The sequence below is a fragment of the Molossus molossus genome, unplaced genomic scaffold (assembly GCF_014108415.1).
Source record: "Molossus molossus isolate mMolMol1 unplaced genomic scaffold, mMolMol1.p scaffold_m16_p_19, whole genome shotgun sequence".
NCBI classification, from domain to species: Eukaryota; Metazoa; Chordata; class Mammalia; order Chiroptera; family Molossidae; genus Molossus; species Molossus molossus.
The window spans coordinates 34,543,778-34,556,346 of record NW_023425354.1 but is presented as its reverse complement, the minus strand read 5'-3'; the positions used below and the strand labels follow the sequence as shown (position 1 = coordinate 34,556,346).

At 38.3% G+C, this 12,569-nt stretch overlaps 1 protein-coding gene across 13 annotated transcripts in view; it reads right to left on the bottom strand.

The window, feature by feature from the left end:
* Positions 1–9,436, bottom strand: part of RFFL (ring finger and FYVE like domain containing E3 ubiquitin protein ligase) — a 55,943-nt gene extending 46,507 nt beyond the window's left edge. For 3 of the 13 annotated variants that reach the window (XM_036267681.1, XM_036267679.1, XM_036267669.1), the window contains exons 1-3: positions 9,178–9,433; positions 8,611–8,715; positions 3,548–3,691 (exon numbers count right to left, since the gene is read on the bottom strand). In XM_036267681.1, the coding sequence (XP_036123574.1) occupies positions 3,548–3,644 (97 nt within the window). In that variant the 5' untranslated portion in view covers positions 3,645–3,691; positions 8,611–8,715; positions 9,178–9,433. Of the gene's footprint in view, positions 1–3,547; positions 3,692–8,610; positions 8,716–9,177 lie in introns of those variants that run through there. The other 10 variants (XM_036267684.1, XM_036267680.1, XM_036267671.1 and 7 more) reach the window with 6 other exon arrangements.
* Between the last annotated feature and the right edge of the window lie 3,133 nt (positions 9,437–12,569).

Genomic DNA, 12,569 nt, shown 5'->3' with positions numbered 1-12,569 from the left:
TTGGTTCAAGTGTTGTCCCACACACCAAGGTTGAGGGTCCCAGGTCAGGATATATATAAGAAGCAACCAATGAATGCATAAATAAGTGGAACAACAAAATCGATGTTTCTTTTTCTCTTGAAAAAAAAAATCAATAAAAAATTTAAAAAAAAAAACCACAACACTCAGCTTATTCCACTTTGTGATGACTCCCTTCACGCATCAACTTGGTCTGACACTCCACTTTTGCAGTAGGAGGTTTTAACAAATTCTAGACATTTGAAGCACAAAAGAAAAGTTTAAGAGATTGGAGTAGGCACACTATTAAGTTCAATCAAGGTCTCTCAACACTGTAAAGGCCTTTCCGTAGGTCAGGCAGGCTCTGGGTACCTCCTCCTTATACCTCAAAGATGAAGGGGCCTTGTGAAAGACAAGATCTGTAGCACTTGCATAATGAGCAAAGGTACTTGTGCTGTAGAACCCAACAAGGTATATTTGACTACAAAGATACAAACCAGTTGCTTAAGGCAATGTAGAAACACATTTTCTCTCCCAGTCTTACCTGAATGTATGCTTCAATGTCAGAAATAGCTTTATAATCACCAGTAAAATTGAAATAATAAAGTCTACCCAACACAGGGGATTGTAGGTATCAAGTAAAATGATACAAGGGAATAATTTTGTAAAGTACTATAAAAATGTTTCAAATGTGACATTACAGAATTCAGTTTCAGCAAGCCCTATATATCTTCAAGCTAACTTTGAATGTTTACCAGGTGATATATACAGAATAGGCACCAGGAATCCAAGTTCTTCAAACAGGAATCAAAAACATGCCATCTTATAAGAGAGCTTATAAGTTTTCTAATACTTCCAAGAGTAATAAAGATATGTGGACCAGAGGTTGACCCTGGAGACCCACTTCAGCCACTGTCTGATGAAAGTAGGTCGGGGACCGGGTTCAAGTCAAGGTACTCAACAGACTAGTGGAAGAGACACACAGCGCTGTGGAAATTTAATAAGAAAGAATAACTCTATATGAGAAAGTCAGAAAAGGTGTAACATACTAACTCAGTCTCATGGGGGATGAGTACTTTGCCAGTTAGAGAAGGGGAGTCCACTAGGAAAAGGCAGAGTCCTAAAAGAACATTGTATAACCAGGAACTAGAAAAATGAGAAGTTCAGGGAGGTTAAAGAGGAGAGAAATTGCTAGAGAAAGGAGAAGGAGATAAAACAGGTAATAGTAACATATAGGATAGGGTCAAACTGTGAAAGACTACCTATCAAAGCAGGAAATAAGGAACCAATGCCACTCTGAAAACCTGAGATTGAAAAGATTAGATTTGACCTTTAGGAATATAACTTTGGCAACAATATGAAGATGGAACACAGAAAGACCTATGGAGTGGCAAAAGTCCAGTCAAGATTTGATAAGGTCTGAAGCTAGAAACTCAAATTCCTGGAGACAAAGTGGGTAAAATCTTTATAGAGTGTAAGATCTGGGAGAACGGTGGTATTTGTAACCTTAGAAAAGTGCAGGCCCTGACTAAAAGTATCTGCACACAAAATTTTAAGCCATCAGGCTTGTTAAACAAAACATCTAGTTTTTTACCTCTGGTGAATTTAGGCAATACAATGAGAATAAAGACACATCAAACAGTACTCTGAAACAGTAGTAATCAAAAGGGTTTAGTAACCATAGATTTAGCATATTTAGAGAATGAGGCATAAAGAGAGTAAACTGGAAAGTTTGGTGGATATAAGTAACAGAGTTCAAACATACAGCAATATAAGCAGATAACAGATACTGGGTAGGGGAGATAATGAGCTGTTATGTACGTATTGAATTGAAGGTGCCTTTTGAACAACCTCGTAGGTTTGTCAAGTTAGACAAAGTTTGTTAAGATTTGTGAAGCTGGAAATAAGGATCTGAAGTTTGGGAGAAACAGCTGAGCCAATAAATACTGAGAATAGTTGAATTTATGAGTATGTTAGAGATCCTTAGAGGAAGGGGGTGGGGGAAGAATAAAAACATACCCCAGGCAAAATCTTGAATCACCTCAACATTTATGGGATAATCAAAGAGAATGAGAAGAAATAACAGGAGGATACTCTGGAAACTCAGAAGAAACAAGGTGGCCTTTAAGCCAAATGAAAATGTTGCTGAGGGAAAAGAATGGTTCAGTAGTACCAAGAGGTAGACAGAGATTAAGTAAAATGAAGGCAGAAACCAGGACATTGGGTTTGGTAATTAGGAGTCTACTGGTGATCTTTAGGAAAACATGACTAGGATAATGGGGGTGGAAACCAAAATAAAGGGTTGCTAAGAGGATCAGCATTGTGCAAACAGAGTATAGGCTCTTCCTCCTTCGATCCTTACTGAGAACCTATTATTTGCCAAGCATCATGGATATAATTCTAATAAAAGACACTGACTCTCAATATAGCCCATGACTGGAGCAAACACAGGGTTCTCCTGAGTACCCATACAGTCTTGGTGAATAAAAAGAGACTTCATGGCCTGGGGTGGGGTGGGAATCAGACAGAGAAGGGCAAAGGAAGGGGAAATGGAGGACATCTATAATACCCTCAACAATAAAAATAACTTTTTTTAAAAAAGCAGAGACTTGCCCTGGCCAGTTTTGCTCAGTGGTTAGAGCGCCAGCCCGAGGACCAGAGAGACCCGGGTCGGTTCCCGGTAAGGGCACGTACCTCGGTTGCAGTTTGCCCCCGGCCCCGGTTGGGGTCGTGTGGATGGCAACCAGTTGATGTGTCTCTCTCACATTGATGTTTCTCTCTCTCTCTCTTCCTCCCTCTCTCCCTCCCACTCTGTCTGAAGATAAATGCAAAAATGTCCTTGGGTGAGGATAAAAAAAAAAAGCAGAGACTTCATTGAGGAAGAGTTTTCTAGGCTGAAGCCGGTTCACTAAGTTTAAGTTGGGGCAGGGTGTTTGGAGAAGGCTTATTTGTGCAAAGGCTTGAGGCAAAAGAGAATATGGATGTTGGGGGTAACTGTAAGGAGCAAAAGCAAAATTTGAAGGTGGCAATTACCTAGTGTTGAGGCTGAATATTTAAAGTTTAGAGGTAAAGAGAGGAAGAGATAGGGCGGTAGCCTCCACAGAATAGGGATGAGAGGAGGTTCTTCATAATACCTCAGAAAGGAGTATGGAAACTCACTGGTAGACAGTGAGTGTTCTCTAAAATTCAATATTCATGATCACTAGACAGACAAGCAAATGTGTTTGCCTCTCTCTTCCTTTAACAATAGGTTAGTTTGACTAAACTATTTCTCACAAAACACAAAAAGAACAGAAAACAAGAGGAAAGATGGATAAAGCTGTTAATCTGTTTGACTTTTCTAAGGTTGATATAATAAATGATCTAATTAGGTCTAAAACTACATCCAGATGCCAAATGAAATGAAAACTTTCCCCTGCAAGTCCCAAAGAGTTAAAGAATTAACTTTAAGATACCCAAAGAGAAGGCAGTGACTCACTTTTGAAGATTAAGGATTTTCCACTGCAGCTCAGTCTAGCTAATGAAACTAAGAGAAACAATCTGGGGTTACCTGATTTTGCCTGTTTCAAAACATTGCCAGGGCAGAAAGCAAGCTGCCTCCAGTTCCTGCCGCTGAGGTCCTTGGAGCCATATTCAGATGAGATCATCTCAGGAACCAACAGCAGTGGCTTTCAGGCAAAGTGAATGGTGCCGCCTGGGGACATATCTTTAGTAAGCAAGATTGCAACAGAGCAGGCAGTTTACCCAGGGCAGTGCTGACTCATCCCAGGCAAAACTCACATTTCCCAAACAACTCAGCCAGAGCCAACCACAATCAACTGCAACCTAGAAAGGAAGAGATGCCCCACTGGTTTTTTAAAAATAGAGTGCTGATTACTGGGGACAGGTAAACCTCATTCCCCTAGAGCTGGTCACCCAGAAAGTTCCAGTGGTCATTTTCTGAAATTTCATCTGAGAATAGCTGGGGCTCAGGACAGCAAGATTACTAAAGGTAGCAGGTTCACAGCTCTGAAGATTTCCCCCAAGAGACTGATAAAGAAATCACTTTGCATTTACAAATTAGAACACCTAGGTCAGAGGACTAGGGGAACTTGCTCAGTCATCTCAGGCTGTTTAAACCATAGGGTGAATTTATGTCAGCTCTAACCAGACTAGCTATTCTTTTTCCCCACTAGGCCTTCTCTGACTTCTCTATTTCCTTAGACAACGCAAGTTCTCTAATTAAGACAGAAATACTGGAGGGTTTTTTGTTTCATGAGTTGTCACATTCTCTATACTAAAGCTAAGTTATCTACCATCATACCTACTAGATGCTTAAGGAATATAGGAATCTGTGAAAACTGCATTAACACTTACTTTTAAAAGGAAAATCCCTAGCCCTGGCTAGTTTGGCTCAGTGGTTAGAGTGACAGCCATATACCTTAGGGTTTCAAGTTTGATTCTGGGTCAAGGGCACGTACTTGGGTTGCAGGTTCGATCCCTGGCCCTGGGTTGTACGGAGGCAACCAAATGATGTTTTTTACACATCGATGTTTCTTTCTTTCTCCCTCCCCCTCCACTTTCTCTAAGAACCAATGGAAAAAATATTCTCAGGTGAGGATTAACAACAACAAAAAATCCTTAAATTTATGTTGATTCTCATTTATTAGCCAGTTTACTAAAGAATTCAATACTGCCCAGCCGCTGTGGCTCAGGAGGTCACTGGTTCGATGCCTAGTCAGGGCACATGCCTGGGTTTCCGCCTTAATCCCCAGTGCGGGTTGTACAGGAGGCAGTCAAGAGATGTTTCTCACATCAATGTTTCTATCTCTCTCTCCCTAAAAATAATAATAATAAAACATATTTTTAAACTTTTTTAATCAATGAAAAAAATTTTTTTTTAATATTCTAGAATTATTGGATCATCAAAAGCAATGAATTATTATTGAATTTGCCCTATCAGGCTAGAATTGGCATTCGTGCTATACAAAGAAAACTAAAGATCAAGGAAGTTCTTGTTTTTCTATGTGTTTTCATTTGACAAAAAAGAAAAGAAAGTTTACATCAGATCCTCCTGTTCCCTGCTCAAAATTTCCCAGGGTCATTAGTTATTTTTCAGCCCAGTCATTCCAAGCCACCACACCTAGCCTCATCCATCCTTCACAGTAGGTCTCACACGGTTATAAATTTGATGCAGCTGCCAACCCGATGGTCATTCAATAAATGTTATTAGGTCAATTAAAATATACATGTAGAACATCATAATTTGGGTTTAAGAAATGATGCTACTGCACTTAATTCTATTCCTTCTCAAGGGGCAAGTTTTTAAAAAAGTTATCTATCCAACTCACTTAATCCCCTTAATTATATTATTCCAGTAGGATGGTCACACTGAGCTTGTATAAGGTTTTATGTTCCCTCTTTTATTTCCTCCCCTTCAGTGTTTTCCTTTTCAGAAAATGGATGTGTTTAAGATTTTCCTACAGTGTATGTTAATTTAGTCCTTTTCAAATGATAAAAGCATGTTTATAGCAGTTAACGACCATTATCTCAGGGACCACACTTTAAAAAATATTGCTGTAGTGAATGATAAGTCACAAATATTTTAACATGAAGCAACTCCCAATGACCATACAATATACACAAATATGGAACCTCCGCAAGAAAAAAATACAGTATTATTGTCAGAAACTTCAGACTCATTCTGTGTTAGTAAATAAGGAAGAGATAATCCAGATGGCACTGTGCCCAGGAAATAAATGTAAATTATATGAACAGCAAAATGAGGGACAGAAACACCAGAAGTTCCTAACTGTGCTAAGATAAAGGCCATTCAGATGATCATTTCCTTGTTTCGGATTCTGTACAGTTCCAATCATTTTCCCTAAAATATAACCATACTCCATCCTAGTTCCTTCTTTAAACTGGAAAGGCCAAGGATTGCACATTTAGAGCTTTAAAAAGCTTCATAAAGAGGTTTCATGAGGTTAAATGAAAACTATGAGAATATAAAACTATATGAGGAATTTAAAAAATAAGTGTGGCTTTGTACTTAAGTTCTTTGAATGCATTATCTTAAAACTCAGACAAGCAATTCACCACCCAAAGCTATATAGGTTTACTGTTTATGGGTGTTCACTACAAATATGTTAAAGGTGTGTGTGTGTGTGTATATGTTTTGTGTATATAGGTATACACACCATATCCATATTTTTTTTTAATCTTCACCTGAGGACATTTTTCGATATTTTGTTCCGACAGAGCGGGAGGGGGAGAGAGAGAGAGAGAGAGAAACATCGACGTGAAAGGGACACATCGAGTGGTTGCCACCCACACGACCCAACCAGGACAAACTGCAACCGAGGTATGTGCCCTTAGCGGGAACCGAACCCAGGTCTCTTTGGACCACAGGCCGACACTCACTGCTGAGCCAAACCGGTCAGGGCATATCCATTATTTCACTTGAACAGGAATATGTAATGCCATTGATAAACCCACATTTGGGTTTTTTTTTTTCCTGTATTATATATTAACATTATAAACAGTAAGCAGGTTTGTCAAAAGAGAAATAAAAATATTCATTTCTCAGGATTCCGTAGTCTTCCAAATGCATTGAAAATTTCCAAAAAGATATGGGAAAAGACACATGCCAGAGAGGGAACTGAAATGGGAGCAGATCAACAAGGTATTTTTAACTTTATCAGTATTTGAAAATTTTTAACAAGTATATAACCAAATATTACTTGGTAATTTAAAGTTTAAAAATATTTTACCATTTACAAACTACTTTAATCGTGTCCCTTTCTCACTTTCTCCTCTCTACACCTACCTACTTTCCCATTCCCAACATCCTAAATGATACTACACATTTCTTATTTTTAACAAAATTAATCTTAACTATGTCCATATACATTTTCTGATTCACAAATGGTGAACTGATAAATCCAAAATGCAGTGGCTGTATCACCATATTATGAATTAGGGCCCAGCCAGTGTGGCTCAGTGGATTGAGCATAGTCCCAAGGACTCAGAGGTCCTGGTTGGGGGCTCAGTCCCCAGAAGGGGGCATACAGGAGACAGCCAATCAATGTTTTTCTCACATGGATGTTTCTCTCTCTCTCTCTTCCTCTCTTTAAAAAAAAAAAATTCAATAAAAACATATTTAAAAAAAGAATTAGGGACATTGCCAGATTCTAATCTTTGGTGTTCTGGTATCCTGTAACTTTTTTTTTTTACACTACTGTACTTCCTCTTCAAAAAGGACAATATGGCCCTGGCCAGGTGACGCAGTTGGTTGGAGCATAGTCCCATACAAGATTATGCAGGTTCGATTTCCAGTCAGGGCACATACCTAGGTTGCAGAATCGATCTCTTGTGCATCTGGGAGGCAACTTATGGATGTTTCTTTCTCTCTCTCTCTCTCATCTCTCTGTCCTCCTCTTTCTCAAACATATCCTGAGGTGAGAATTAAAAACGAAAAGAAAAAGGACAATATGCTTGTCAACCAAACATACATCGTCTAATAAATCACAGAAATTAAACATGAAATATGAAGTAGTTTAGGATACTCAAGAATCAATTCTAAGGGTACTTAAATCAACAGGAGTGCTTATTGAAAATAATCACTGCCCATCCCAGTTCCAGACACTGAATTCGAAGAAGTGGTGGGAAGCCCCAGAGTCAGAATTTTTAATAAGTATTTTCTTCTCCCAAGTGATTCTGATGCAGAAGGGCCTTGGATCATGTTTTGAGAGACAGGTTATAGGGATGTTCCCTAAACACTGTTCCCAGTAAAATTAAGTTTTTGTCAAATACCACAAACTGAACAGTAGTCTCACTGAGCATATCTTAGACATTAGTCCCCTTACCCACAAGAACCGCCAAGAACATAACAATTGAACTGAATTTATTTTGTCCATTATTTTCTTCAAGCCTCCAGAGACAATTATCCTAACTACTTTTAAGGATTTTAGCTGTCACCCACAGTCGTGTTACACTGAGACATTTTCACACCTGGGATGCAGTACAAGGGGCTTAATGGAATTTTTACAGCTGTGAAAATTAAAGTTCATTTGACTCAACAGAACAGTCAAATAAAACAAAGCAGAAAACCTTCCCAAAGACAGGGGTTGAAAGGATAGGCTTCTGACTTCCTGATGAGACAGTTTTGCCCAGAAATTCAAACCATGAGATGCTATATAGCTCATATGTCTTGAGAGTACCCAAATGTCAACTTATCACTGCAGCATCAGTCAACCCAGGCTCACTGTAACATTTGGAAGCACAAACCTGCTGTATAAAATGGCCTCTCCTGGGAGACAAAGACTGTCACCATGGCGGGAATCATTCCATCTTGGGGCCAGAAGGACCAGGCAATCCCTTTAATCTTTAACAAGCCACTTTCATGTTCAGATACAGGAACTGGCACTGTGTGTGGCACAACCCACTTCACAGCACTTTGCTACAAAACAACCCCGAAGCTTCGTGAGGGCACTCGGGCTGAGTCTGACCCCTCTGATGCCCATTACCAGAATCTGTTCTGTAATGTAATTGTGGGCACTTTACTATCCACTGTGGTGTAATACTTCAGAATTCAGAAAGGTATCCAATATCAAGGGTATAGCAACAGCCTACCTCAGGTGCAATGAAATACTAGGCTCCTAAATGCCAGGAACTGAAAACATGGGAAGCTTGCAGGAAAAGGGAAAATCCAAAGTTGTCAGGACACAGTCTAAGGACCTAATGACAAGATAGAGAGAAAGGAAGTCAGCAATGTGACCCAACTGCTATCTTGGGCAGCTTACTTTAGACACCTGACAACGGAAATCTGGAACCATCTGATGGGTATAATTTTCTATACAAAGCCATTTCATCATTTTTTCCCCTAAACTACGAATACAGAAAAAAGGGCAGTGAAAAGGCCCTTGTCATCAAACTCCATCACTTAAACAACTCCAACAAGCTTCATGATGAAATGACTAGTAAGCTCCTATCATAGTCCCCAGTAATCAGAGCAAAGATTCTGTAATTCCACTTAGAAGAGTTCCTGAATTCATAATTCTTCTTTACTGTGTACCTCTGGAATCTTCTCTTCCCCCACCCCCCAATTCCTCACTCCATACTCATGTCCTGCCTCCAACAAGTCTAACTTCCTAAATGTTCACCCTGGTGTCCACTAAAAATGCCACAAGATTAAGTTACCTTCATACAGGTCCTCAAGTCTGGGAGGCCTTTGTTGACATGTATTTCATCTTGACGGGTGATGTCTCGCCAAGAAGATAAGATTACCTGTTCATCTAGAGTTAGTCTTCAAACTGGCTTCTGTTGGCTATGGAAATAAAAGGATAAGACTGCACAGCTTGAATGTCCCATCAAGGTAATCAAAGTAATGGAAGAGGGAGAGAAGACAGAAAGAGAGATTTCAAAATAAAGACTGAACTGTGTATTTCAGCAGCACTTAAGAAAACATTCTATCTGACTAAGCAGCTGAGGAGTAGACAAATACCCAAAGGATTGTACATTCTCTAAAGATTATTGTGTTCACTGTTCTTCCTTCCCTCAAGGTTCTGCAAGAGATCACATCATAAAATCAGATGCGCTACTTATTTTTAAAATGAATATATACTAACATCCAGAATTCTACTAATTTACTTGCAAATAAAGCTACAACCTTATTTTAACCCAAACCCCTGTAAAAGAAATAAAATACATTTCTTTTAGGTCTTTCAAAGGTCTCTCTCTAACCCCTTTTACAAGGAAACAAAAAAAGGTTAGAAAAAGGAACCCAAAGCTTTGTCTCAGGTATTAAGTGCTTTAAAAAAAAAAAAAAAATCACAGGGAAAAATGCCTACAATATATTATCCATTGAGGTAAAAAAAAAAAAAAAAAAAAAGCACTGTAGAAGAGCAGGTGGGGAATACACACACATGCACACACACACAAATATATACACAGAATACATACATACATACATACAAGGGTAAGCAAAAAGTAGGTTAACAGTTGTGAGTGCGCAAAACAATTCTTGTATTATTTATTAATTATTGTATTATTTTCCATAAGAACTGTAAACTCACTTTTGCCCACCCCATACACACATAGAGAGAAAGACACAAAATGCATAGTTTAAAATGTCTAAAACATTTTAATAGTAGTTACTTCTGGTAGAAATGGGGGTTTACCTTCTGCTTTATATATATACTTCTGTGCTATTTTAGTATTTCAAAATGAGTAGTGTAAGCTAATTAGTATTACCAGAAAGAAAGAACCTAAGATCACTTCACAAATACAATGAAACAGAACAATTTCAACAAGTTTAAGGGCCATTCTAAGCCAATTTTTCAGTATATGTAAGGCTATATTCATTGAGGCACATTTATAAAGAATTAACCAAAAATTCATAGTTTGGGGATAGCACTACTTGTTTGTGCATTCACCATCACTGGTAGCATTATGCTAGAAGCAGGGCTGTTCTAAGTACTGCCAGATAAAGGGAGAGTCTCACGCTCACAGTTCTTGTTTTCCTCTAAGTCTAGTCTGGCTTAGTCTTCCCTCTCTCAAGGAAACCATGGCAAGAAAATTAAAAAGCAAGTCAATAGACCACTGAATACTGTAAGGAGTCAGAGCCACATGGAGGGTAAACAACACACAACTCAAAAATCTTCACTATTTGTCAGTTAGATCAGTTTTACTAAGTAACCTGATGAACTTAAAAACCAGATATGCTATCTATTAGAAAAACTAAAATAAAAAGGATGACAATATCAAATACTGGCAGGGATGCAAAGAAACTGGATATCATACATTGCTGGTAGGATGGCAAAATGGTACAGCCACTCTAGAAAATAGTTTGGCAGTTTTTTAAAAAAAATTAAACCATAAGATATGGCAATTGCATTCCTGGGTATTTAACCCAGGCAGATTAAAACTTGTATCCACACAAATGTTCATAACGGTTTTATGTGTAATAGCCAAAAACTGTAAACAACTAAAATGTTCTTCAATAGATGAATGGTTAAACTGTGGTACATCCATACCATGGAATACTAAGCAAATAAAGAAGAATGAATTATTGCTACACTCAACTACTTGGATGGAGGGCACCATGCCAAGTGAAAAAAAATGCCAATTTCAGATCATATACTATTATGATTCCATTTCCATAACATTTCAGAAATGACAAAATTATGGAAATAGCAAATAAAGTACTGGTTGCCAAGGATTAGGGATGATGAGGGAAAGGGGATGTATGTAACTGTAAAAATGCAATTATTCATTCAACTGTCCAGCCACTATGGAGAACTAAAGAAGGTGAAAACTTCGTAAAGCAAAGCACATTTCATATTATTTTGTAGTTCCGCCTATGAAAATTTTTTTATAAAAATTGTTTAAGCACAGATCAATTGCTGGTCGAACCACCTGAAATACATTTCAGGAACTCCAGGTATCTTTATCTGAGCTCTCATAAAGCCATAAACAATGAGTCAGAAGGCAGAAGTAACCCCTGTAGAATGAACTCTAACTGCAATTTCAGCTCAGTATTAGTGGAAAGTGTCCTGCTTAAAATCGAAAGCATCTAAAAACTGCACCAATGAAGACACATAAATTGTCAAAGACGGGGTTACCAGGTAGGGCACCTCATACATGACAGGCTTCTTACCGCAAAGAGTTTTTCTTACAAAAGTCTCTGTTGCTGTCTTCAAAATGTGAAGGAGAGGTTAGTGGAAAAAATTTAAATGATGCTTCCTCCGTGATTCTCCAACCCAGTCCTCACAGAGTCTCACACATACTGAAAGCAGGACACGTGTCTCAAGCCCAGACAAAAAGTTTTACTTTCTATACTGCTCAGAGCTTCTTACTAAAGTAATCTATCACCATTTATTCCACTATCACAACATGAGGCCTCGTGGGGGACCAACATCTATCATGAAGACGTCCATTTATTGAGAAGGCCTACTGACAAACAGAAAGAAACTCAAAAAACAAAAACAAAAACAAAAACTACCAATAAATTCTCCTCTAACCCAATGCTTTAAGTGTTTAGCCAACTGTGCTTTTAAGAGTGACTAGTTTATATAACAAATACAATTATAATTTTAGAATTAGGAATAAACTATAACACAATCCTTCAGTGATACCAGAACTAAAATTAGTGAAATAAGTAACAAGTATTGTTAATATCATCTTTAAATCACATTCCACACAAGGAGGCCCATGTATAAATGGATAATTTTAAGCCCACACTATATGAAATGGAACTTATTTCTAAAGACCTACTCTGAAAAGTAATCACAATAGATGAGCTGATGGAGTGTGAGGCAGCTGTAACCTGGTGGTTGAGAGCTGGGCCTTTACAGCCAGACTACTTGGGTTCAAACACTGTGTGGCCTTAGGCCCACTGTTGATCTGTAGAGCACTGTAGATAATAGTACCTATACCTCATAGAATTTTTGGGAGGATGAAACGAGTTCACATAGTCCCTGGAACATGGTAAGCACACATTAACTGCTGGTCATTTTTATGCAGGCAAAATATGACACAAAGAGAAATATCACACAGCAAAATAAATATCAGTCTTTTGATCAGTCTTATAC